The sequence below is a fragment of the Bolinopsis microptera genome, chromosome 12 (assembly GCF_026151205.1).
Source record: "Bolinopsis microptera isolate Bmic1 chromosome 12, MBARI_Bmic_1.0, whole genome shotgun sequence".
Classification (NCBI taxonomy): Eukaryota; Metazoa; Ctenophora; class Tentaculata; order Lobata; family Bolinopsidae; genus Bolinopsis; species Bolinopsis microptera.
Genome location: NC_087083.1, coordinates 9240050 through 9264929, shown reverse-complemented (window position 1 = coordinate 9264929; position 24880 = coordinate 9240050). Strand labels below are relative to the sequence as shown.

At 36.5% G+C, this 24880-nt stretch overlaps 2 protein-coding genes across 2 annotated transcripts; one reads left to right on the top strand and one right to left on the bottom strand.

The window, feature by feature from the left end:
- Positions 1–1383: 1383 nt before the first annotated feature.
- Positions 1384–18778, top strand: LOC134824295 (uncharacterized). The gene is made up of 11 exons (XM_063836116.1): positions 1384–1466; positions 4329–4458; positions 4658–4705; positions 4805–4881; positions 5114–5182; positions 5381–5440; positions 8567–8764; positions 13554–14048; positions 14264–14361; positions 14747–14999; positions 15149–18778. The coding sequence occupies exons 1-11, from the start codon at positions 1388–1390 to the stop codon at positions 18394–18396; spliced, it is 4755 nt and encodes a 1584-aa protein (XP_063692186.1). The 5' UTR covers positions 1384–1387; the 3' UTR covers positions 18397–18778.
- A 3354-nt stretch (positions 18779–22132) lies between these two features.
- LOC134824260 (uncharacterized) lies at positions 22133–23534 on the bottom strand. Its single transcript, XM_063836043.1, has 2 exons — positions 23427–23534; positions 22133–23249 (listed from the first exon to the last, which is right to left on the bottom strand). Exons 1-2 carry the CDS (start codon positions 23514–23516, stop codon positions 22605–22607), a joined length of 735 nt encoding a protein of 244 aa, XP_063692113.1. The 5' UTR covers positions 23517–23534; the 3' UTR covers positions 22133–22604.
- Positions 23535–24880: the final 1346 nt, after the last annotated feature.

Here is a 24880-nt window from a genome sequence, read left to right as displayed (position 1 = left end):
TCAAATCATTTGTTATATAACAAATAATTTGAGCCTGAAGATGGCGTTGACACTGAAAATTTGCCTATATTCCTAACTTTTTCCGTTACGTCGGACGAAATGATCTCCGGAGGGACTCCCAACCCACCGCTTCGGCGGGTAGTTGATTCACCGTTCACAAGCAAGAGTGTGAGGTGTTCAGCTACATGGGTTGGGGGTCCTTATTTTTTTTTGGAATCCACGGTTAACTTTACCGCGCGCGCGGAAACCAAACCTGTATTTTATAAGTAAATGTTTTATGGACACAAATATACGTGATGAATATCGCGCGACGCAAAGTTTTGGAAACTCCCATTAGAATGAGGGTTAAACTGTCATTATTAGCTGTCTTAGCTAGCTCAGTTTTTTAAGACAGCTACCTACGACAGCTAGCGCGCAGCAACCCTCATTTTTAGCTGTCTTAAAAAGTGCGGCCTAAGACAGCTAATGCGCGCTAGCCGTCTTAGATTTTTTGTAGGGGAGTATTAGATAAAGAAGTAAGGTAGTAAAGTAGTAAATTAAGCAGTAAAGGTCGTTAGTACTTTAGTAAAAACAGCTGGGACAACATCCTTATCTGATCAGTTTAAAAACTGTTTGACTACTTTTGCAGACATGGTTTTATTTACTAGTGCAAAGTCTTGATTTATTTGAATGGACACGACTAATACTCCAGTAGCAGGGAGTGCACACTCCAGTAGCAGGGAGTGCACACTCCAGTAGCAGGGAGTGCACACTCCAGTAGCAGGGAGTGCACACTCGACCCCTCTCTGCTACTGGAGTATAGTACGTGGTGCAACCACAGAATATAGATTGCCTACTGATAGCCTACGCAGTAAGCCCCATAGTTGGTCCACATTTAGCAATTACACTCTCGTCCGTTTAACAGAGTTAAGACTTGACATATAATTTACTTTCTGCTATTCAGTGACCAATATAAGTGACCTGGACAACGTAAAATATAGGGCTCTTTAACGTATTGTTAGTTACCCGAAGGAACAATGAACATACAGTTTTATAGACTTCCGTTCGTGACGAGCTAATACATTAAGATCAAGATACATATATTGATATATTGTTAATTATAATAATGAGGATATTGAATCGGTCGTTCGTCTTTTCTTCTTTTGTGAGTTTATAATTACTAGTTTGACGTAGGTAAGTCAGCACTCAGAAAATATAATTATGTCCTTGTTTAAACCTTTATACTATTTAATAGTTTGCAGCTTAATAAATCAAATGGGGGTTCACGAATCCATAGAAATCCTTCTTGATACGTGCCTGTAACCACGGTGTAGTAATTTACTTTTAGTGTTAACATAAAACTGTGTTATTTTATCTTGATTAAGCAATTTTACTTTTTTTTAGAATCATGATGTATCCAAGGCTTGTGTTGATGGCTTTGGTTTTCGTGACGTTAATCGGACCTGCTGATGCTGAACAAATAAAAGGTATGGACTATGCATAATTGATACTGATACTAAAATTTATCAATTAATAAGAACAGCTTCGATTATGATTGAATATACCTTATTGGATATCATTTGGTCGTTGATTAAGTTATCAAAATGTTCTTTTTTACCTTCTACAATAATAACAATTTGACAATATTTTAATTCAATTTCCACTCAATTTCACTCTGATAGTGATAGTGATAAAATTTAGAAATTGATCAGATATCCGACTACCTTATCGAACCTTATTTGGACGGACATTACTTGAACGCTGGAGGCCCTAGCGTTCATCTTAATGTCCGTTCAAATAAAGTCCGTTCATTTAATGTCCGTCCAAGTTAAAGTCCGTTGAATTTTTTTCGAAAATGTTTCCATTTCGAACTTTTTGTCCAGAATATGACAACTTTTAATTTCAGTCAATTTCAATAGCTATCAGTATCATTAAACTAAACTATATCGTTGAATCAATGAAAACTAGTTATTGTAAAATTTTAACGATCTAAATTGTAAATGTCACATTATGGCATTATCAATATCTTGATCTACATTTCTTTCCGAAAGACTTTGAGGTTATTTTTAACGAAAAACATTGGGCAAATGAATCTACAACAATACATTTTATCGAGAACATCATATAGTGCCGTATGTTAACGACGAAAAGTTCTCCTTGGTCTGCCGGAGGCACAGAAAACTTTTCTAGTATATGATGTTTTCAAGGATCACTTCAAGGGACGGAAAAATTCAACGAAATTATGGCACTCAACAACATAGTTCATGAGCTAGTCCCCGCCAACATCACACACTTGTTTCACATTTCAGCCTCTAGATATTACGTTAAATCGTGTTGCCAAGAACATTGTCCGACGTTATTATAGTTCATATTACTCAGGGGAGGTAATGAAACAGATAAGTGTTGGGAAATTGAAAGCTCCACGTGATGTTAAGGTTAACCTAAAGTTGTCTTAAATAAAACCACTTCACGCCGAATTGCTTATACTTATAGTTATAAAAGTTTACACTGAAATGTAGGACCGAGGTAGTTTGATTAAAAAAAAGGTTTCCAAAAAGCGGGTATTACTGATGCTTTAAGCATGGAATATTTAATGCACGAAAACCCATTTGATGAATATGATATGTGATAGAAGACAATAATCATGTACACATATTTTAACATGTTTACTGATTAAAAACTGCTTTTTTTGCTTACTGTATGAAAAATGGGTTTGAAAATTATTTGCTAAAATTTAAAAAAAGTTTTAAAAAAGATGAAAAAAATTCGGATTTTTGATGGTTTTGATTGCCTTCTAGCGTTCATATTAATGTCCGTTCATAATTATGTCCGTTCAAGTAATGTCCGTCCAAATAAGGTCCGATAAGGTATATAACTACTACTAGTGTAACCCGGCCTTCGGCCGGGATTTCACTGCCGCAGTTAAAAAGGGTAGGAGTATTTAAATTTACCTACTGAGTCAAAACCCGCATTATCTGAACAATTCTATTCGGAGTGCCCTCACGTATCCAATAGTATCTTAAACTTTATTAACTCCGCACCACACCCGCATATTTGAAAACATGCATTACATTGTCGTATAAAAGTATGAAAGTATGAACTATCTCTACAGTTCAAACAGACCGCTATAGGCGCTCACTCCCCTATAAATAAGTTTAAAGTATCCATGACAGTGTAATAATGATATATGTACCAACGATACATAATATTATGCAGTAATGGGAAAGAGAGCAAGCCCTGTAACTCTTACCGATTTCTTGATTAAGCTGCTCAAGCCATTTTATGTAACATTTGTGGTACAAAAACCATCAATCAAACCACTTACCACCGACCGATTTAAAAACCCTTTACCATTTGACTTCCTCGTAGTTTTGTCGGCACTATACCGAAAAAACCAGCCCCGTAACTTTTACCGTTTTCTTGATGAAGCCGCTCGGAAATTACACGCAGACACACAAACAGAACACACACACACACACACACATTCTGAGATTATTGTTTAAGATAACTAAAGTAGTTTGAAAGATGTTTGGCCGGATATCATAACAATAATTTCGCCTGATTATGATCAGGGTAGCATCAAACGTACTAAAAAGTGTTTCCAGGGAAAAATGAGAAAAAAGGCAAAAAGGGGGGGGGGGGGGGGGGGGGGGGGGTCTTGATTACGGTTGATTATTGAGGAGGGGAGGGGGTTAAAAATTGCCAAAATATTTATTTCGTAATATGTGAGAAACCCCTAAGTATACAAACCAGACTTAGCTCCACATCCCAAAGGATGACCCGACAGGAAAAAATACTCAATCAAGCTTTAAAAACGCTTAACTTGATGACGTCATCGTCCATCGAGTGATGATAATAAAGTTAAAATATTTTTGCATATTATTAAAACTTAAGTTTAGAGTAGAATACCTTAGTGATTGTTTCTAAACTTGACATCGTATGTTTTCCACTTCGTATAAACAATAATGAGCCAGAATGCCAGATATTGGAAAATATGTTTTTTAATCATCATGAGGCTGCCACGCCCTCCTAGTCCTTTAATGAACTAGAGGTCTGAAAATGTTTGCATCGACTCCAGAGGTCTTACAGCCTTTGTAGATCATATACGACATTCTCCGCGCGCTCCGATTCACAGATGTCCGATTAACCTCGCCCTGGCCTTGTTTACAAATTCCGATTTACTTCGTTCCAATTTACCGCAAATGCAGATTTACTGCGCTCCAATTTACCGCAAACGCAGATTTACCGTAAACCCCAATTTACCTCACTATCAAGCCATCGTTTATCAAGAAACTACTTTTATTCATTATTAACGTTTCTAAAAAGATTAACAAATGGGTTAACTCCAGCTCCAGACGAGTGTGTTGGTAAAGCGGATGGATCAGACTACAGGGGAACTGTATCTGTCACAGTATCAGGACACGTCTGCCAGAGATGGGACTCTCAATCACCTAATAAACACAGCAGAACTGCTGAGAGGTAAGTTTTCTTGGTGCTTCTAAGGCACAACAGGTATAAGCTAGTCTCACCCACAGGCGGCAACAATACGGCATAATCCAGATTTAGATTTATTCTTCGAAATGTTTCTAAAAGGGCTCTCGGAAGAATCCAAATTGTTAGTTACGATTCACAAAACTACCTACTTTAGGACAATAGCTTATTACAAAAACATTTTCAGATACTCTGATTCAGGACTGCAAGAGAACTATTGCAGAAATCCAGACGGGTAAGTCTTCAATATCTGATATCTGGTATCTGGCAGTGTTCCATAATCATTGTTCCATAATAAATTCTTCATTATAACATGTGTCATCATTTTCCTCAGTGAATCAGGCGCCTGGTGTTATAATGCTGAGGGAACTGTGCCTCGATGGGAGTATTGTGATATACCTACATGCAGTGGTAAGTATTTTGATCTTAAAGCTAAATCATAAATACTCATAATATTATAGCTGAAATCATGTGTGGCGTGTGTCTATACTCTCAGTTCCGAAATTTTAAAGGTTGCGTGTGGGTGCAGTTACTTCACTTAGGGGTTGTTCACAAAAAATTGTTTTTTCTTTTTTCTTCTTTTGATCCTAAGTGCAGTCAAATTTTGAAATAAAGATATGAATTAATATTTTTTTCGTTTCAGTTGAAAGTGATTGTCACGACGATGCTGCTGATTGCATTCAATGGGCTTCTTTGGGGCATTGTGACACAGGTTTGTATAATTTCCCATTTTACACTGAGAAAACACAATAAAAAAGACATTGATTGTATTCAGGTTATATCTCTTCGGGGAATCTGTTGGAATTATCCAAATGTGTTAAGTTAAGTAGTAATACAAGGAGGAACAGGAACACATTTTACACATGATTCAAAATTATATCCAATGCGATAACTATAAATCATCCAACAGGAGATTACATTCTGTACATGAAAGAGAACTGTAAAAGAAGCTGCAATATTTGCACAAAAGGTACAGTTCTGTTTTGAGAATTATAATTGCGTTTCCCCGGGAGAACGCAATTATAATTCAGATCAAATTTATGGGAGAACTTCTCCCATAAATTTGATCTGAATATTGTTCAGGGACTGGGGAGGTTGGGGTTGTTACTAAATACAATATTTCGTAGCATAATATATACATTTCAATTTTCACGTCCACCAAATAGCTTTATATTGCATTATTTGCGATTATTCAATCAATGAAACAAGAAATTTTTCAATGAAACAAGAAATTTAATTTTAGCACATTTTTACAGAATAAAAAGATGTAAAATAATTCATAAAATATAATGCCCATTTGGTGTATGACTTTTTGTCCTGACTGCTAGTTTGGTTTATGAAGGACAGGTAACTAACGGGGCAAGGAATGCGCGTGCCTGGAAGCTTTTGCACACACCGAAACGCTAGTTCAGTTAAGTTTTTAGAGACAAGGCTCAGATTAGGACTAGAAGAAAAATTGTTAGCAGACATTAGAGGTTCTGTTTATAATTGTTACTATAGGTTGCAGTCTTGTTGTGACAAAAAGTCTACACTAAAACATGATTTAGTTTATATTTAGGATATAAAATGCAGCTTCAAGGTGGATATTGGAGAGCTGGTGAAAGATTATGGCCTTTGTATCAATTGTTATAATAAGCTATAAATATCTTAAACTATACAGTGCTAATTAAAAATTTCTTTAACCTTCATTCTCAAATTAGATTTTTTAAATTCAAAAATAAATATACAATGATTTTATTAAAACTTTCTCACACATACTTTACTCACAGGACAAGACTTGGAAAACAGTGGCCTAGCGTAATTTTAATTGAGATGTGTGTGACCAGCCAGTTATGTTTGGACAATAACATTTGTGCAGTCAAAATCTTTGACGGTCCAATCAAGCAGGGCGTGATTATGTTGATTAGCTAATAGCGCACGTTTTAACTTACCTCGCAAGCACATTACACTAGTAGTAAAGTCAGTCATTCTGAACTTTGGGGTTAAAATGTTAAAAATTTTGGTTGATCTAGTGTTGTGATTGTCAGGTGGGTCTGCCTGACAGATTAGAAGACAGGGTTTCCTTGAGGAACATGTGTAACCCTCATGTAGGGATATTGGAGCACGGAATTTCATTATCTTGTAGAGCTCGAGGTAACTGTGGTATGTATAGAGATTTTGTATAGATAGAATATTATTATGCTTAAATATCGGTTTGGTGTGCTCTTTTATGAAAAATTTTTGGTCAAGTTTCTGGTGTCCTATGGGCCTAGTACGTGCACAAGTCTTGAACTTATCAAGGTACGCCAGCCTGTCACCAAATAGTACTCTGAGACAGTACTTCTGAGCAGTAAATAATGAGCTTATACGTTGTTTCGCTGCCCCACCCCATACAGATATACAGTAGGAAAGATGTGATTCGAACAGGGTATAATATAATTGTTGGTGTAGAAATTCTGGAAGGGAGCAGCGAAGTCTACATAAAGTGGATGTGGAATGATTTAGAGTTCGCTTAAGTGCTTTGATGTGATCATCCCATGATAGGTTCTCGTCAATTATAACACCCAGAAATTTTGCGGATGAAACCTTTTTGATTGGAAAGTTGTCTATAGTTAATGCAACTTCAGGGTGTGATAAAGTCTCTGACTTAGAACCTGCCATGGTGGGTTTGAAGTGTATGTAGCAGCACTTGGACATGTTTATATGTAACTTATTCGCTCTCATATAAGACTTCAATGATGACAAAAGCTCATTTCCTCGTTCATATGCCTCACGTTTTGTTTTGCCGACAACAAATATATTGGTATCATCAGCAAAGGTAACAAATGATCCTAGTTTAGAATTGTTTGTGATGTCGTTCATATAAAGAAGAAATAGGAGAGGTCCAAGAATTGAACCCTGTGGGACACCAAATTGGATAGATAGGGTATCTGATTTTTCTCCTACAACTTCGGTGTATTGTTGCCTGTTTGTCAAGTAGCTTTTGATGAGGTTATTTGCAACTCCTCTCACTCCACATCCCTCTAATTTTATAAGAAGTGTTGAATGGTCGATAGTGTCAAAAGCTTTGCTTAGGTCAATGAATATTCCTAAAACATGATTCTTAAGTTTAAGAGATTTCGTAATCAAATTTACAGAGTAATTGACTGCATGAGATGTTGAGTGAGATTTCCTAAATTCAAACTGTGTCTTCGATATAACTCCCTGGGAGCTAACAAATCCGTATATTCTAGAATATATGAGCTTTTCAAAGATCTTACCGAAGACGGACAGTGTGGAGATAGGACGGTAGTTCTCGATTTCTTCTGGGTTACCTTTCTTATATACAGGAGTTATTTTACCAGTCTTCAGGACATCTGGAAATATACCTTTGGTCATAAGGATATTGAAGTAATTCGATAATACAGGTGCAATTACATGAGATGACTTTTTTACTACACTTATGGGAATGTCACTGGCTTTACCATTTTCGAACTCGCTTATGATTTTCAATATTTCGTTCGAGGAGCAATCTTCTAGCCTAATATTTTTTTCATTTCTTGGGTTCAGGAAGTCATAGAAAGTTTTCATGGGTAATATAGGCAGACCATAAGATAGATTATTCAGTGTCTCATTCAGCTTTGGTGCAATAGAGACAAACCAAGTATTGAATCCATTAGCAATAGCTCTTCTATCAACTATTCTTTGGTTGTCAATGATAAATGGGGGCTTGGTTTGCCTCTTCTTTTTGCCCCTGAGTTCGTTAATAATTTGCCAGGTTTTCTTGCTATTTTCACAGTTGTTTAGGATTTCGTTACAGTAATGCCAACGTTTGGCAGCTTTAATGATAGCTTTAAGCATCCTACGATAATCACTAAATACTTGGTAGAGCAAGATATTACCACCAGGGTTCTTATTAGTAACGGTGTCAGACCACTCCTTACGCAGTTCATGCTTTCTTTCTACAGACTGGATGATACTGTCTGTAATCCATGGGTTAAGTTTGGGAGTTCTTTTTGTCACTTTTGGTACCTCCAGTTTGCAATGTTTGTCAAATACCTGGTCAAAACATGCCGATTATTTGATTCCTTCAAGTGCTTAAAACTCATACTCTAACATTTTTAAATTTCACTTTCAGTGTATTGTCCTCCACTCTCAGTGGAACATGGATTTCTAAGTCCGGGTGGTGAAGTCCCCGCAGGAGTTTCAGTCACGATATTCTGTGATGTAGGATACAGACTTGATTCAGAATCAAATACCACTGCTAAATGCACGGAGTCAGCTGTTTACAGTCACAAAATAGATTCGTCGACAACATGCATCCAAATTACAAAAGGTAATACTAAAATAATACCATGAATACCTTTTGACATCAGAGGCACATATTAGGTGCGATGGGTGCGGGATCGCACAATTTACCGTTTTCCGCACATGTCCGCATAATTTATTGTTTTCCGCACATGTCCGCACATTTTGTAATTTTCTGCATATTTCCGCATAATCTAGCATTTTCCGCGTGATTTCGCATAATTTTGAAATTTTCGCGTTAAGATTTTCGAGTGTAAAAACCAAAATATGTTATAGTCGGGCCCTTTTAGGACCGTGTCTCAGGCCCTTTCGGGACCCTGACCCAGGCCCTTTTAGGACCGTGACTCAGGCCCTTTCGGGACCCTGACCCAGGCCCTTTTAGGACCGTGATTCAGGCCCTTTCGGGACCGTGACCCAGGCCCTTTTGGAACTCATACCTAGGCCACGTGACCCAGTTACCTCGTGACACAGGCCCTTTCGGGACCCTGACCCAGGCCCTTTCGGGACCGTGACCCAGGCCCTTTTGGAACTCGTGCCTAGGCCACGTGACCCAGTTACCACGTGACACAGGCCCTTTCGGGACCCTGACCCAGGCCCTTTCGGGACCGTGACCCAGGCCCTTTCGGGACCGTTACCCAGGCCCTTTTGGGACCGTGACCCAGGCCCTTTCGGGACCGTTACCCAGGCCCTTTCGGGACCGTGATCCAGGCCCTTTCGGACCGTGACCCAGGCCCTTTCGGGACCGTGACCCAGGCCGTTATGAAACCCTCGTCGTTACCATACTTTGATTATAGTTTATCAGTTATCATTCGTAACTTCACCACGTCACTGTTCTCAGATAACTGAATCTCAATATAGGTTCAATCATGGTCTTAGTAAAGAACTACACCCTCAGTAACACATAAACAGACCTATTTTTGATAAGAGCGGCGGTTATACGTTTAGAATTTCCAAAGTCCTTGAGAAAATGCAAAAGAAAACTGCACAATTCCCGCACAAATTTCGAAAAAATCGCCGCACATTTGCCGCATAATTGGTAAAAATTTACCGCAACTTACCGCACATTTTACCTTTATAGTCGGGTGCGGTACCGCATAATTTCGATTTTTTTACCGCACCTAATATGTGCCTCTGTTTGACATCTATATAGACAGAATTGTAAAACTTCACAGGGTATGATCATATTCAAAATAAAAACCTTTGATACTTGTTGTTTGTGCACCAGCTTTTGCCTTTGGTACACTGGTTAATATTTACTTTAATATAAAAGTATTTCATATAGAAGAATTACATAAAATTAGATAAATATATCAAATATTCTACCTGTCAGATGAATATTTGATATAACATATTATACATTTATCACATGCCTTCTCATGCGATATCAAAACTTTCGCCCACGAGGCTTGCCGAGTTAGCGAAAGTTTCGATATTTCCCGAGGCTTGCCGAGGGTTATATCGACATTTTCAATCACGAGGCTTGCCGAGTTTTGAAAATGTTGATATCGCATGAGAAGGCATGTGATTAATGTTTTATCACACTTTCTTTGGAGCCAAATTTGGCCGGGAAAGCAGAATTTGATCAAACGTTAGAACTTATAAATCTCACCAAAGCAAACTAGACGTGTCGAACTTATTTATGTTTATAATTTCCAAGCTATATATAGCTCTTGATGAGTTAGTATTTCAGATATCGAAGATACAATATGTAAAATTAGGATCTCACGTTCCCACATTTATGACACAGTGAATGCTGTATGCCGCGCCCAATTTGCTTTCTATAATTGGTACGTAGTGCATCGAATATCAATATATTCACGCCTATGGGTCTTGTACTTATTGCATTCTAGAATATTCCACCACGAGCGCGTATTTTAATCATAAATTATTTCCTGCATATCAATCGATGTGAGGTGATTCTTATACTTTATTTCTATTAGATATATTTTGAGTCATAAAACTGAAGATGTATAATGTATAGAACAGCTGTTTTAGTGTTGATTACATCCTAGTCCTTATCATGTAATACTAATCTGCGATAAGGTGATAGTATTTCCTGGTTGTTATATTTGAATTGGGCTGTGGCGCCATGATTGTCTATTCATAAGAAGCAGAATTTGATCAAACGTTAGTTATAAATCTCACCAAAGCAAACTAGACATGTCGAACTTATTTATGTTTATAATTTCCAAGCTATATATACTTATAGCTCTCGATGAGTTAGTATTTCAGATATCGAAGATACAATACGTAAAATTAGGATCTCACGTTCCCACATTTATGACACAGTGAATGCTGTATGCCGCGCCCAATTTGCTTTCTATAATTGGTACGTAGTGCATCGAATATCAATATATTCACGCCTATGGGTCTTGTACTTATTGCATTCTAGAATATTCCACCACGAGCGCGTATTTTAATCATAAATTATTTCGTGCATATCAATCGATGTGAGGTGATTCTTACACTTTATTTCTATTAGATATATTTTGAGTCATTAAAACTGAAGATGTATAATGTATAGAACATCTGTTTTAGTGTTGATTACATCCTAGTCCTTATCATGTAATACTAATCTGCGATAAGGTGATAGTATTTCCTGGTTGTTATATTTGAATTGGGCTGTGGCGCCATAATTGTCTATTCATAAGAAGCAGAATTTGATCAAACGTTAGTTATAAATCTCACCAAAGCAAACTAGACATGCCGAACTTATTTATGTTTATAATGTCTAAGCTATATATTTATATATTATATAGATCTCGATGAGTTAGTATTTCAGATATCGAAGATACAATATGTAAAATTAGGATCTCACGTTCCCACATTTATGACACAGTGAATGCTGTATGCCGCGCCCAATTTGCTTTCTATTGGTACGTAGTGCATCGAATATCAATATATTCACGCCTATGGGTCTTGTACTTATTGCATTCTAGAATATTCCACCACGAGCGCGTATTTTAATTATAAATTATTTCCTGCATATCAATCGATGTGAGGTGATTCTTATACTTTATTTCTATTAGATATATTTTGAGTCATTAAAACTGAAGATGTATAATGTATAGAACATCTGTTTTAGTGTTGATTACATCCTAGTCCTTATCATGTAATACTAATCTGCGATAAGGTGATAGTATTTCCTGGTTGTTATATTTGAATTGGGCTGTGGCGCCATAATTGTCTATTCATAAGAAGCAGAATTTGATCAAACGTTAGTTATAAATCTCACCAAAGCAAACTAGACATGCCGAACTTATTTATGTTTATAATGTCTAAGCTATATATTTATATATTATATAGATCTCGATGAGTTAGTATTTCAGATATCGAAGATACAATATGTAAAATTAGGATCTCACGTTCCCACATTTATGACACAGTGAATGCTGTATGCCGCGCCCAATTTGCTTTCTATTGGTACGTAGTGCATCGAATATCAATATATTCACGCCTATGGGTCTTGTACTTATTGCATTCTAGAATATTCCACCACGAGCGCGTATTTTAATTATAAATTATTTCCTGCATATCAATCGATGTGAGGTGATTCTTATACTTTATTTCTATTAGATATATTTTGAGTCATTAAAACTGAAGATGTATAATGTATAGAACATCTGTTTTAGTGTTGATTACATCCTAGTCCTTATCATGTAATACTAATCTGCGATAAGGTGATAGTATTTCCTGGTTGTTATATTTGAATTGGGCTGTGGCGCCATGATTGTCTATTCATAAGTCCAAATTTTCAACTGTTCATGTTGTACTCGTACTACAAGCCCTAATACATATATCAACAATATTATCGTCCGTCTTGATTGTCTGTTATTTCAGAATGATTTATCACTGGAACTTGTAATCATTGACTTTTATTGAATTTTATCGAGTATTATAATAGTCTGCTTATATTCATCTTGCCATTATTTGCTTCACTAGAAATTATCAGAACAGCCGTACTAATATAATGTATCTCTTCAATACAACTCTAGATTGTTTTAATATCAAGAGCAGACATCCGTACTCTTTAGTATTGTTTATGAAAGTAACTCTTGACTTAATAGATTCTTGTTTTGTGTGTTTTCTTCGTTCGAATTAATCAAACATCGTTTAGTGTTTACTATTTTTTGTGAGGGCGACTGTAGTTTGTTCTGACACTTCCTTTTTAATTTCAAGTAAGCGATTAAGGAAATCAATTAGCCTGATTGATTGTATCGCTGACAAGTACCAAAACTTTGTGCAACTTTCAAGTCTGCTTGTAAACTTTGATCTCGTTTTCAGTAATCTTAAGTCACTTAAAGCTCGTACAAGCCAAGGAGTTTTTACTTTGTTTCATCATCCGAAGCCTAATTAGGCTTTGAACTATGAAGTGCAGTAAAAAAGCAACAGCTTGAAAAAGTATTACAACAAAAAATTTTATTTCGCTTAACACATCTCAAACGCAAGGAAATGTTTTAAAAACTAACTATATTTACATATTTTTCCTAATACTGGAAAGTTAATCTGATCATTGCATTTACGGTCATAGACTACTTCAGGTTGTTGATTTAAATCTTTATTTAAATCAGTACCTCACAGTAGTAGAACAGTTGTTGAGTGTGGGCTCCTTGTTCCTATGGGAATGTCGGGATCTCTCTGAGCAACTGATTGATATTTCATGCCCCCGGGTGAGAGCCAGTGCTCCCCATCGGGGCATGTAATATCAATTCTGCTTTCCTGCCAAATTTGGCTCGAAAGTGTGATAATATGTGTTATTTGATACATCTTATATTCATATTTTGGCCTCTTAATTTAATACTTTTGAATGATTTCAGAGCGCCGCGAAAAGTTTGCCAATTTTGAATTAAAGGAATACAACTATTCGGACATTCATAGAAAGCAAATCTTTACAACTGATATGGTGTTGGAAGTTTCCTCGACCTTCTACATTCATGCTCTATTCACTGGAGATTATGGAAAAGGATGTGGATTCACATTTAACCTTGTGGACAACGATGACTACAGCATGTATCATCTCGACTTTCGACTTCACAATAAAAACAGATACAGAAAGCTAATTGTATCTTCGAAAATAAGCAAATATCAATGGGCAGAAGGATTTGAAGCAAACTTGCCTGATTTAACGAGAGAAAACGAGATATATGTGCTGGTAACTGAAAAGTATTATGTACTGACTATCAACAGAAAAGAGATAGAGCAGAAATTTAAGGTCGACCTGAATAGATTACGAAAATACAAAGGGATGATGATAAAATACTATGGAAAGTGCATGCATATTCTTACAAATAGAAGTTACATGACAAACGGAGGTAATTTTGTTTTTATTTTGTATTGCATTAATTTAAAGCACCTTTGCTATATTTTGTCTAAAATAAATAAACTCAACCGTTTCTTCAAATTAATCGAAATTCCATATAATCCCTTGATTGTGAGTTATAATCAGTATTTAATAAGATAGTTAGATTTTTTGACGTTTAAACGTTCAGTACATTATTTTCAACAATAATGGAAAATCTTCAATCAGGGGGATTTCTATTCAGCTTAATAGATAAGCACAATAAAAATATAAGATTAGGACAAAATGCCGGTCTTCTTGTTGCAAACCGAGCTGGATACTCCAAGGTAAGTTGCTGAATGACTATAGATCTAATAATTTCCACCAATACTAAAATGTACTTCACAAGTTTAACATTGCCTAAAATATATGTTTGCCAACCAACGGTGAAGGATAATCTGAAAATTTTCCCATTAAAAGGGACTATTATAAAAATAGCTGTATTGTAAAATTAAATTTTGAATTCGTCAACGCCCGAACCTAATATAAGCACTTCAAACAGTAATTTATTGATAACAGCTGATATTTTATTTTTTCAACTCAGTCAGGAGTAGTTTGTGGACAGAACGTCAATGACAAATCAGCTAGTCTGCCTGGTAACTTGGTTACCTGGTTACCTGGTTACCGGGTTACCAGGTTACCAGGTTACCAGGTTAATGTTTCAACACTCAGGCTGGAGTAGTTTGCGGACAGAACTTCAATGACAAATCAGCTAATCTGATTTGTCAAGAAATGGGATACAGAGGAGCTGAAAACTGGACAATAGGTCAAAATTGGAACGTACAAAAACATTACGAAACAATGTTGTCTGAAGTGGTTTGTGACGAAGATAACGAAACGTTCAGAGAATGTGCTTATAAAACCCTGAACGCATCTGTTTGCAATCATCATCAAGACGTATTCCTGACTTGCTTTTCAAACAAAGGTAGGCATTGAAGCATATTCAAATTTCGACCTTTAAGGCTAAATAAAGGTATCTATATTCCACAAAAATTCGATTAAAAATATTTTAAAAAACTTTTAAATCGTTTCTTTTGACACCTTAATTTATTTGAATGCACACGAACTTTCCAGATACCTGTAAGATTTCACAACACAACAGCTTCTTGAAAAACATCTGCACAGACTACAATGGAAATAAATACTTCCAATGTCTGGAGTCTGAGACGTTTTACAGTATCGAAGCAGCTTTGCCTGGATGGAGTAAGTTTAGTGAGTTGTGTGAAAATGATCCTAAGTTCTATCAAACATGTGGTGCAGGACACAATGAAGAGCTGAAGTCCGATGACAACTTCTTTTGCGGGTACTATATCTGCCAAGAGAAGAATGGAATATTCACCAGTGGATACAAGGCTGACATTTCTTACTCGTGCAACAAGGAGAGCGAGTGTGTTAACACTGACTTGGACGAAGCTAACTGCACGCAATACAGTGGGACAAATTTAACTCGATCAAAAATATGTGATGGATATTGTGACATAGAATACTGTGAGGATGAATTAGAATGCAATGGATACCGCTATGGAATAAACTGCGGAGATCACTATTGTCCTCCTAATCTGGTGGGACTGGAGGATCATCAGAATACCGCTTCATTGACAAAGAATATGACAACTTTTGGCGCATTTAGGGAAATATTTGAAACTAATCTTACCATTCATAGTTGCAATCACTTTCTCAAACCATACTCGATTTCGGATGTCATCGGGCTGGAAGATGAATCCCCACTCCCAGTCCCTATTCTGAACTACACCAGATGCAGCCCCTTCAAGTATACACAAGCAGCTATTGACAAAGCTTTCTGGTTAAATCAAACATACAGTCCATATTGTGAAGACTATCTAGATCAAACAAACTGTTCCGACCCCTCCAAAGTTGGTTTATCTTGCAGAGTCAATGGATATCAGGCGACCGTTTCGGAACAAATGTTGTGTCATGGAATAAAAGATATGAGCCTATGTAGTGATGGAATAGAAAATGTGTGCGTTGATCTTTCATCCACATGTAGCAATATACACAAACATAAAATGTGTGACAATACTTCAGACTGTTATGATGAAAGTGATGAAGAAAACATCATCTGCTCGCTACTCACTGAGGATACTTGTCGTCGACGAGTTGGTGACAAAGATTTGAAAATACCACTTGCCTGGTTAAAAGATGGCGTAAAAGATTGTAAAGATGGGGAAGACGAACTGAACGAATGGCCAACTTGTGGAATGGGCGAAACTGTTCGTTTTGTGACCCATAGCGATATAAAATCTTGTACAGATGACTACATCTGCTTACATGGAGACAAAAAGTTCATCGGAATGGATGAATTCTGTGACGGAGTAGATACATGTGGAAATGAAAATGCTGTATGCAAACTATCGCGAGACAAGCCTGATGTTCATGGAATGCATGCTACGATGTCATCAACAGATACCGTCCAAATATCTTATTGTCTTAAAGGACTAACGACATTGGAAAAGCTCGCCTCAAAATGTAATCCAAGGAATTTTAACTATCCAAAGGGGAATGTTTTTGGGTTGACGGAAAGAAAAAAGTTATTTCTGCCCAAAAGTATATTCAACTGCGAATATTTGCATGGAGAACTGTACATTTACATGAGTTGTGAAGGGAAATGCAGTAATGATGCCAAATGTCCACTGGTAAAGCCAGTCAGTCATGATTCCTGTCCGGGACAGTTTCCCGATCGAGTTTATACGGTAGTCGATAATGATCAACTGACATTTTTGATAAACACTGAAGAATCGTACAGCAGTGATATATTCGTATGTGAAAACAATCGTTGTGTGACCTTTGACAAAGTCTGTGACCTAGTTGATGACTGTGGAGATGGAAGTGATGAAATATTGTGCACGAATCATTTTCGATGTAAAGATAGTAAAGCTAGCCTGATCGCAATGACGCAGCAGTGTGATGGAGTATTTGACTGCATGGACCTTTCTGATGAGTGTAATGAACGCTGTGGCAAAAACATTATCGAAGATAAAATTCTTAAGGGGGTTTCATGGGCGATTGGAATCTTGGCAGTCATTCTAAACTGTGTAGTTTTGATTCAAAGCATAACTGCCTTTAAAAAGTGTTCTACAGCTATGTCATTGCTCAATAAACTCCTCATCATGCTTATAAGCCTGGGGGATTTCCTAGTCGGAGGATACCTGCTAACAATTTCTGTTGTTGATCATGTCAAGGGTGACCAGTATTGCCAAACTCAAAAGGCCTGGTTGACAAGCACATCTTGCTCGGTGCTAGGTGTTGTCAGCACTGTTGGTTCCCAGTTCTCTCTCTTCTCGATGACTATACTGAGCATTGCTAGAATGTACGGAATCAAGAATGCAATGAAATTGGGTGGTCACTTGTCAAAGATTGGCGTGCTCAAAAACATTGTCATCATCCTCACAGTTATTATTGCATCTTTTGCAATAGCAATGATTCCGCTCCACCCTTCCTTGGGTGACTACTTTGTGAATGGCTTATCATACAGCACTAATATTCCGCTTTTTGCTGGCTTTCCTGACAAAAATAAACACAAAAGTGTGCTTAAGGCTTACTATGGGAGAATGAAAGATCGGGATCTTTCTTGGAAAGTGATAATCGATCTAATGAACAGTATGTTTACGTCGAATTATGGTGGACTTACTCATACAGAAGCCGGTTTCTATGGCAACGACGGTGTCTGCCTTTTTAAATACTTCGTTGGAGCTGATGATCCGCAAAAACGGTATGTTTGGGCTATATTGATGATCAACTGCGTTTGCTTCATGGTGATATCACTGTCATACATTGTTATTGCTGTGACATCAACCAGATCTTCCAAAAGTCTTACAAAGAACAAATCAAACACTATGGTCAGGCACAGAAACCGGAAAATGAACCGCAAAGTAGCAATCATCATCTTCACTGACTTTTGCTGTTGGATACCTTTTATTGGTACGTGTGCTCTGCACACTATTGGTGTTATAGACGCCAGCCCATGGTATGCTCTGTTTTCAATTTTGGTGCTGCCAATCAATTCAGTGATAAACCCCCTGCTGTACGACAACACCTTGACAACAAAAGTCTCTGCTAGTGTGAAAAGTGTGTCACGATCTGGAAAATCTTGGGCAACACTTACATCGCTTAACTTAAAAAAAGTAGATAATGATGAAAAAGTACCAAATGCTGGTTGCATCACAGCAGAGGAGCTCCCAGGCCCTTCAAATAAACCGAATAATATGGAGATGGCTCGAAGGGCATGTAAAAACTTCCAGGGTATTGCCGAAGAAAGTAAACAGACTCCGGGTAAACGCACCAAAGACATATCTGATGTTTAATTAAGTGGGATGAGTCCTCTGCGATCTCATTTGATCTATGCATCCATTCACATTTGATCCATTTGGTTTTGGTATGCTTTACAGATTACAAAGATACGCTTTCACTTTGGGTGGGGGTGGGGGGAGCCATTTTTGAGGAAAGGAATTTGCAATATGACATTTGTGGTGAAATTCAACAGGAATACGCAGAGACTTGGTGGATTGAACTCTTATTTCATTTTATATTGTTTTGTGATTGGTTCTGTCACTATACCTTTTTCTTTGGGATTGAAATGCACAAAATCGCTGCATATTTTGATTTTTATTTATTGAAAAGGATTTAACAATTTGTAGGCAATCAAAAATGGCAAATATTGTCGAATCCATATCTTTAAAATCTTTCAAAAGCAGAAAAATCCGTTTTACTTTCTAGAAACTTACCTTTTTCCAACTTATAAGGGATCGTCCTATTCCTTATTAGTTACCATGGTTACTAGCTACTACTATTCCTTATTCATATACTCGGGGACTCAGCGATCTGACCACCATATACGTCATTAAGAGATGATTATTGATTAACGTGCAAGCTATCGTGGGAAGTTAAAGTATTTTTGACATTCTGATATCTGGATATTATCCGGTTGTTATATAGTTTTGTGTTATATAGTAGTGTTGAAAGTATTAATACTGTTTTAATACTTTCAACACTACTATATAACAAATAATTTGAGCCTTGTCTCTTCCAACCGGATAATATCCAGATATCAGTATTTCAATCATGAGACTAATAAACAGCGAACTACTCCGTTATTTGATATTTTTGACATTTAGGAACTAATTAACATATGCACAATTAAGAAAGTTTAGGAACCAATTAACATATGCACAACTAAAAAAGTTTAGGAACCAATTAACATATGCACAACTAAGACAGTTTAGGAACCAATTAACATATGCACAACTAAGAAAGTTTAGGAACCAATTAACATATGCACAACTAAGAAAGTTTAGGAACAAATTAACATATGCACAACTAAGAAAGTTTAGGAACCAATTAACATATGCACAACTAAGAAAGTTTAGGAACCAATTAACATATGCACAACTAAGACAGTTTAGGAACCAATTAACATATGCACAACTAAGAAAGTTTAGGAACCAATTAACATATGCACAACTAAGAAAGTTTAGGAACCAATTAACATATGCAAAACTAAGAAAGTTTAGGAACCAATTAACATATGCACAACTAAGAAAGTTTAGGAACCAATTAACATATGCACAACTAAGAAAGTTTAGGAACCAATTAACATATGCACAACTAAGAAAGTTTAGGAACCAATTAACATATGCACAACTAAGAAAGTTTAGGAACCAATTAACATATGCACAACTAAGAAAGTTTAGGAACAAATTAACATATGCACAGCTAAGAAAGTTTAGGAACCAATTAACATATGCACAACTAAGAAAGTTTAGGAACCAATTAACATATGCACAACTAAGAAAGTTTAGGAACCAATTAACATATGCACAACTAAGAAAGTTTAGGAACCAATTAACATATGCACAACTAAGAAAGTTTAGGAACCAATTAACATATGCACAACTAAGAAAGTTTAGGAACCAATTAACATATGCACAACTAAGAAAGTTTAGGAACCAATTAACATATGCACAACTAAGAAAGTTTAGGAACCAATTAACATATGCACAACTAAGAAAGTTTAGGAACCAATTAACATATGCACAACTAAGAAAGTTTAGGAACCAATTAACATATGCACAACTAAAAAAGTTTAGGAACCAATTAACATATGCACAACTAAGACAGTTTAGGAACCAATTAACATATGCACAACTAAGAAAGTTTAGGAACCAATTAACATATGCACAACTAAGAAAGTTTAGGAACAAATTAACATATGCACAGCTAAGAAAGTTTAGGAACCAATTAACATATGCACAACTAAGAAAGTTTAGGAACCAATTAACATATGCACAACTAAGAAAGTTTAGGAACCAATTAACATATGCACAACTAAGAAAGTTTAGGAACCAATTAACATATGCACAACTAAGAAAGTTTAGGAACCAATTAACATATGCACAACTAAGAAAGTTTAGGAACCAATTAACATATGCACAACTAAGAAAGTTTAGGAACCAATTAACATATGCACAACTAAGAAAGTTTAGGAACCAATTAACATATGCACAACTAAGAAAGTTTAGGAACAAATTAACATATGCACAACTAAAAAAGTTTAGGAACCAATTAACATATGCACAACTAAGACAGTTTAGGAACCAATTAACATATGCACAACTAAGAAAGTTTAGGAACCAATTAACATACGCACAACTAAGAAAGTTTAGGAACCAATTAACATACGCACAACTAAGAAAGTTTAGGAACCAATTAACATACGCACAACTAAGACAGTTTAGGAACCAATTAACATATGCACAACTAAGACAGTTTAGGGACCAATTAACATATGCACAACTAAGAAAGTTTAGGAACCAATTAACATATGCACAACTAAGAAAGTTTAGGAACAAATTAACATATGCACAACTAAGATAGTTTAGGAACCAATTAACATATGCACAACTAAGAAAGTTTAGGAACCAATTAACATATGCACAACTAAGAAAGTTTAGGAACCAATTAAAATATGCACAACTAAGAAAGTTTAGGAACCAATTAACATATGCACAACTAAGAAAGTTTAGGAACCAATTAACATATGCATAACTAAGAAAGTTTAGGAACCAATTACCATATGCACAACTAAGAAAGTTTAGGAACCAATTAACATATGCACAACTAAGAAAGAACCAATATGGTAAAACATAAAGCAATTATGAAGGATATTTTATCTAAAACAAGTGAAATATTAATCAATGGGATGTTTTACAATGTATATTCTGCTAACCAGTTTACACTTACTTAGTCACGGTTCTTTAGATTATGGAATTGGAGACTGCCCGGGAAACTACACGATGTGTCGGGTCGGATCAACCTGGATAGAATTTACTTTCAGTGTGTCGTATAGAATTTAAATGGATATTGGAAACGGGAATAGACACTATAGAAATATAAAATTAACGTCAAACTCTTGTTTTAAGTTATGTTTGTTTGGGTTGATGTCGTTCTGTTGTTGGCGGCAGGATGAAATTAGTTGGAAATTCAAAAACAAAAGTTATATTTCATTGAAATTATAATTATCCAGCCCAGCCATGTCCTGGTCAGCACGTGGACCACGGAACGGTAATGCCAGGAACTAGCGTGGAACCAGGAGATAGGGTCAGGGTGTCGTGTGACCGAGACTATTACCCCTCCCACTCTTACCACCTCACATGTGTTACTAAGAACACGTTCTTTTAGCAACTACCGCGGTGTTTACGTGAGTTTACATCTAATTTGTTTGGAAACCTTGCACTTTCCTAAGTTAGTGGACCCAAATTCAGAAATAAATTTACAAATTTCGAAGGTTAGATTGATTTCCAGTTTCAGTTCCATGTATGTAATTTTATGGTTTTGTTTTCAGCCAGTAACTGTGCAGTTGGGACTGTCGAGAACTCCACAAATCTACACATTAGAAGTTATAAGCCAGGTAGATTCAGATATTATCCGTCTCTTCTATTCAGGATATAGTTTTCAACCTATCCTTCAACTCTTTTAACCACTGGTACTACCACTTACCACTCTCTTAACATACTCTTCACTTCACTTTTTCTGATCAAGTCATCGGATTGCAAATCTTCAAACTTGTACAATAACGGATAACACAATAAAACCACTTTAACTAGATGACTAACAGAATTTAATTGATTAGCGCTGGAACCATCGCCTGTTAAACTTATTCGTATGAATAAACTTCCAGTAGAATTCACTTTAAATGCTTAACATCGGCTCTAAAAGTGCGTTGTGCTTTCTCCTAGCTAAAATATCAACAAATTATCAACCGTAAAATAAAAACATGATACTCCTAAAACAATGAAGGCGATGACAAAGAATTTAACGTGACGACTTGGCCAGTAATTACTTTTATCTAGCAATAGTTATAGTATAAGATATACAAGAAGATAGGTCATAGCCCCATAGATTATATCATGCAAGAAAGAAACACGATCAAAAACCCTTTTTATCAGAATATTCGCCAAGTCAATAATCAAACAGTCCCACCAGAAGAAGTCTAGTTTGTTCTTTTCAGTTTGAATTAGCAGATGTATCCAACAGATATCCATTCTACATTCCAACCCCAGGACTCAGCGTTTCCATCCTGAGGATCGTACTTTGGTCCATCTACATATATACTAAAAGATGTTGTGGTTGTGTCGTGGACTGCAGCAAGACCGGTACTTTTCCAAAGATAAAAGTTTCCCTCAACCGAGATGGTGACAGTTGGTACCTTGACAAACCCGCAGTCGCTAATGTCCACACTCAAATTGACACCGGTAGAAGAAAAATCAATCCAATTTGTGGTGCCTCGACCAGTGGTTCCAGAACATACTCTAGCACATCCAGCCTCACCTGCTTCTTCCTCCCCACTCACTATCATCACCTCCCTAGGGCTAGCTTTTAGGTCCGCCATATCTTCCTCAACTGAGGTCTTCAGGTTTGCCATTTCACTATCAACTGTGGTCATCAGGTTCGTCATCTTTTCCTCAACGGAAGTCTTCAGGTTCGCCCTCTCTTCCTCAACTGTGGTCTTCAGGTTTCGCATATCGGCTTTGGTATCAGCAAATGATATGGTCAGATCAGCAACTTTTTCCGTGAGCTTGGTAACCAGGTCGTTCAGTAAGATTATGCTCTGCATTGATGAGTGGAGTAAATCCTTGAGGTCAGCCACATCGTCTTCGTCCTGAAATTTGACTAGGATAAACAAGGTTTTAGAAGAAATTCATGGTTAGATTTGAAGAACTTGTTGGTGACCAGGGTATTAAAAAGAATACGAGATATTAGCTATTAGACGAAGAACTCGCTTTTATATTTGGAACTACTAGTAAAGAAACCATAATAAGTTTAATATCTAACTTACTATGATGTTATTTCTGGGCGAGTTGTTAGTACTTGATACTGAAGCTAATAAGAGCATAAATCCAAGTATCATGTTTACTGGAGCGGCCATTAGAAGAAGCTGATTATTCTTCCTTCAAGGTTGAATTTTACAGAAAATTTCTTAGTTTTCAATATTTATCATCACTCAATTTTGTGAACGTACTGTTTAAAGGGAAAAAAGCTTCTGAATCATAACGGATCTGAAGATGCTTTAAATCTCAGATCATACAGAAACATTTGATAAATAATAGGTGAACGTTGACGTGTTCAAAAATTGTAAGCGCGTACAGAAACTTTCGTAAAACTAAAACTACACGGAGAAAAGTTGCAACCCTAGGGAATCTTATATTGGCTGAATCAAACTTCGGTAAAGATCTCGAATAAAAGCACTGACACTCCGGCTCGGATAATACGTTGTGGATGGATTTACAGTGCCCTAATTCAAAACATAATTAGCCTAAACCTAGTGAACCTATTGATAAGTTTAGAAGTAGGCATCTTAACTGTCATCACCCAATCTGCGGACCATCTCCTTGACTATGTTTTCGGTTATCGAAATTATGTGTGAAAATTTGGCGTCTCCTCATCTAGAAAAAATGAAGAAAACAGAAAGACTTACTAATACTCGTGTTACTGGCACGCCCGTTTTTATCAGACCGAATTGTGATATTATTTCACTATTTTGCAATAAGAGCTTTGACGGTGGAATCAGCTTGAGTGGTTATTTTGCAATAGTCTAAACGCGATGGTAAGCGCTAACTAACATTACATATCAATATAGTTAGCACTTACAGCGCTAACTATGACGTTGCGCTTATTAGCGCCACATAGTGCTAGATTGCGCTAGCTGTCGATACGTAAAGCTAGTTAGCGCGTTTAGACTATCGCAAAAAAATCGTTTGAGTTAATCTCTTAATTCTCCCAGGAGAAGCAATAGAGATTGTTTGTAAGCGAGAATGTGTTAATTGACCCTAAGATTTGAAGGAGAATGCGCGATTTGTCGCGGATAACTGAACGAATCGCGATTCCGCACATGCCGCGATTTCCTTTTGTCCTTTCAAAGGACCCTGTGCCTAGAAAAAATTGTAGACACCAAACTGCATACTCGATTTCACTTACCTTCTAGAGTATTTTATGTTTTTTACTCGCACCCCAAAGCTTTGATTTTGTCTTTTATATGATAAGAAGAATACTGATATTTACCGGTTTGTAATTTAAAACGATACGTTTCAAATGCCTATGATGCCTATACAATATAAATACATGCTGCACCACTAATTAGGATTTCTAATAATTATAATTATGAAGTAGAAATATCAACATAGCTTAGTAAAAGCAAAAAAACGTAACATATTTACCCATAGTTGGTTCGTGCGTCAATTTTTCGGGAAAAGTACGTAAAGTGCGTTTGAATTATTTAGTGCGTTAAAAGTG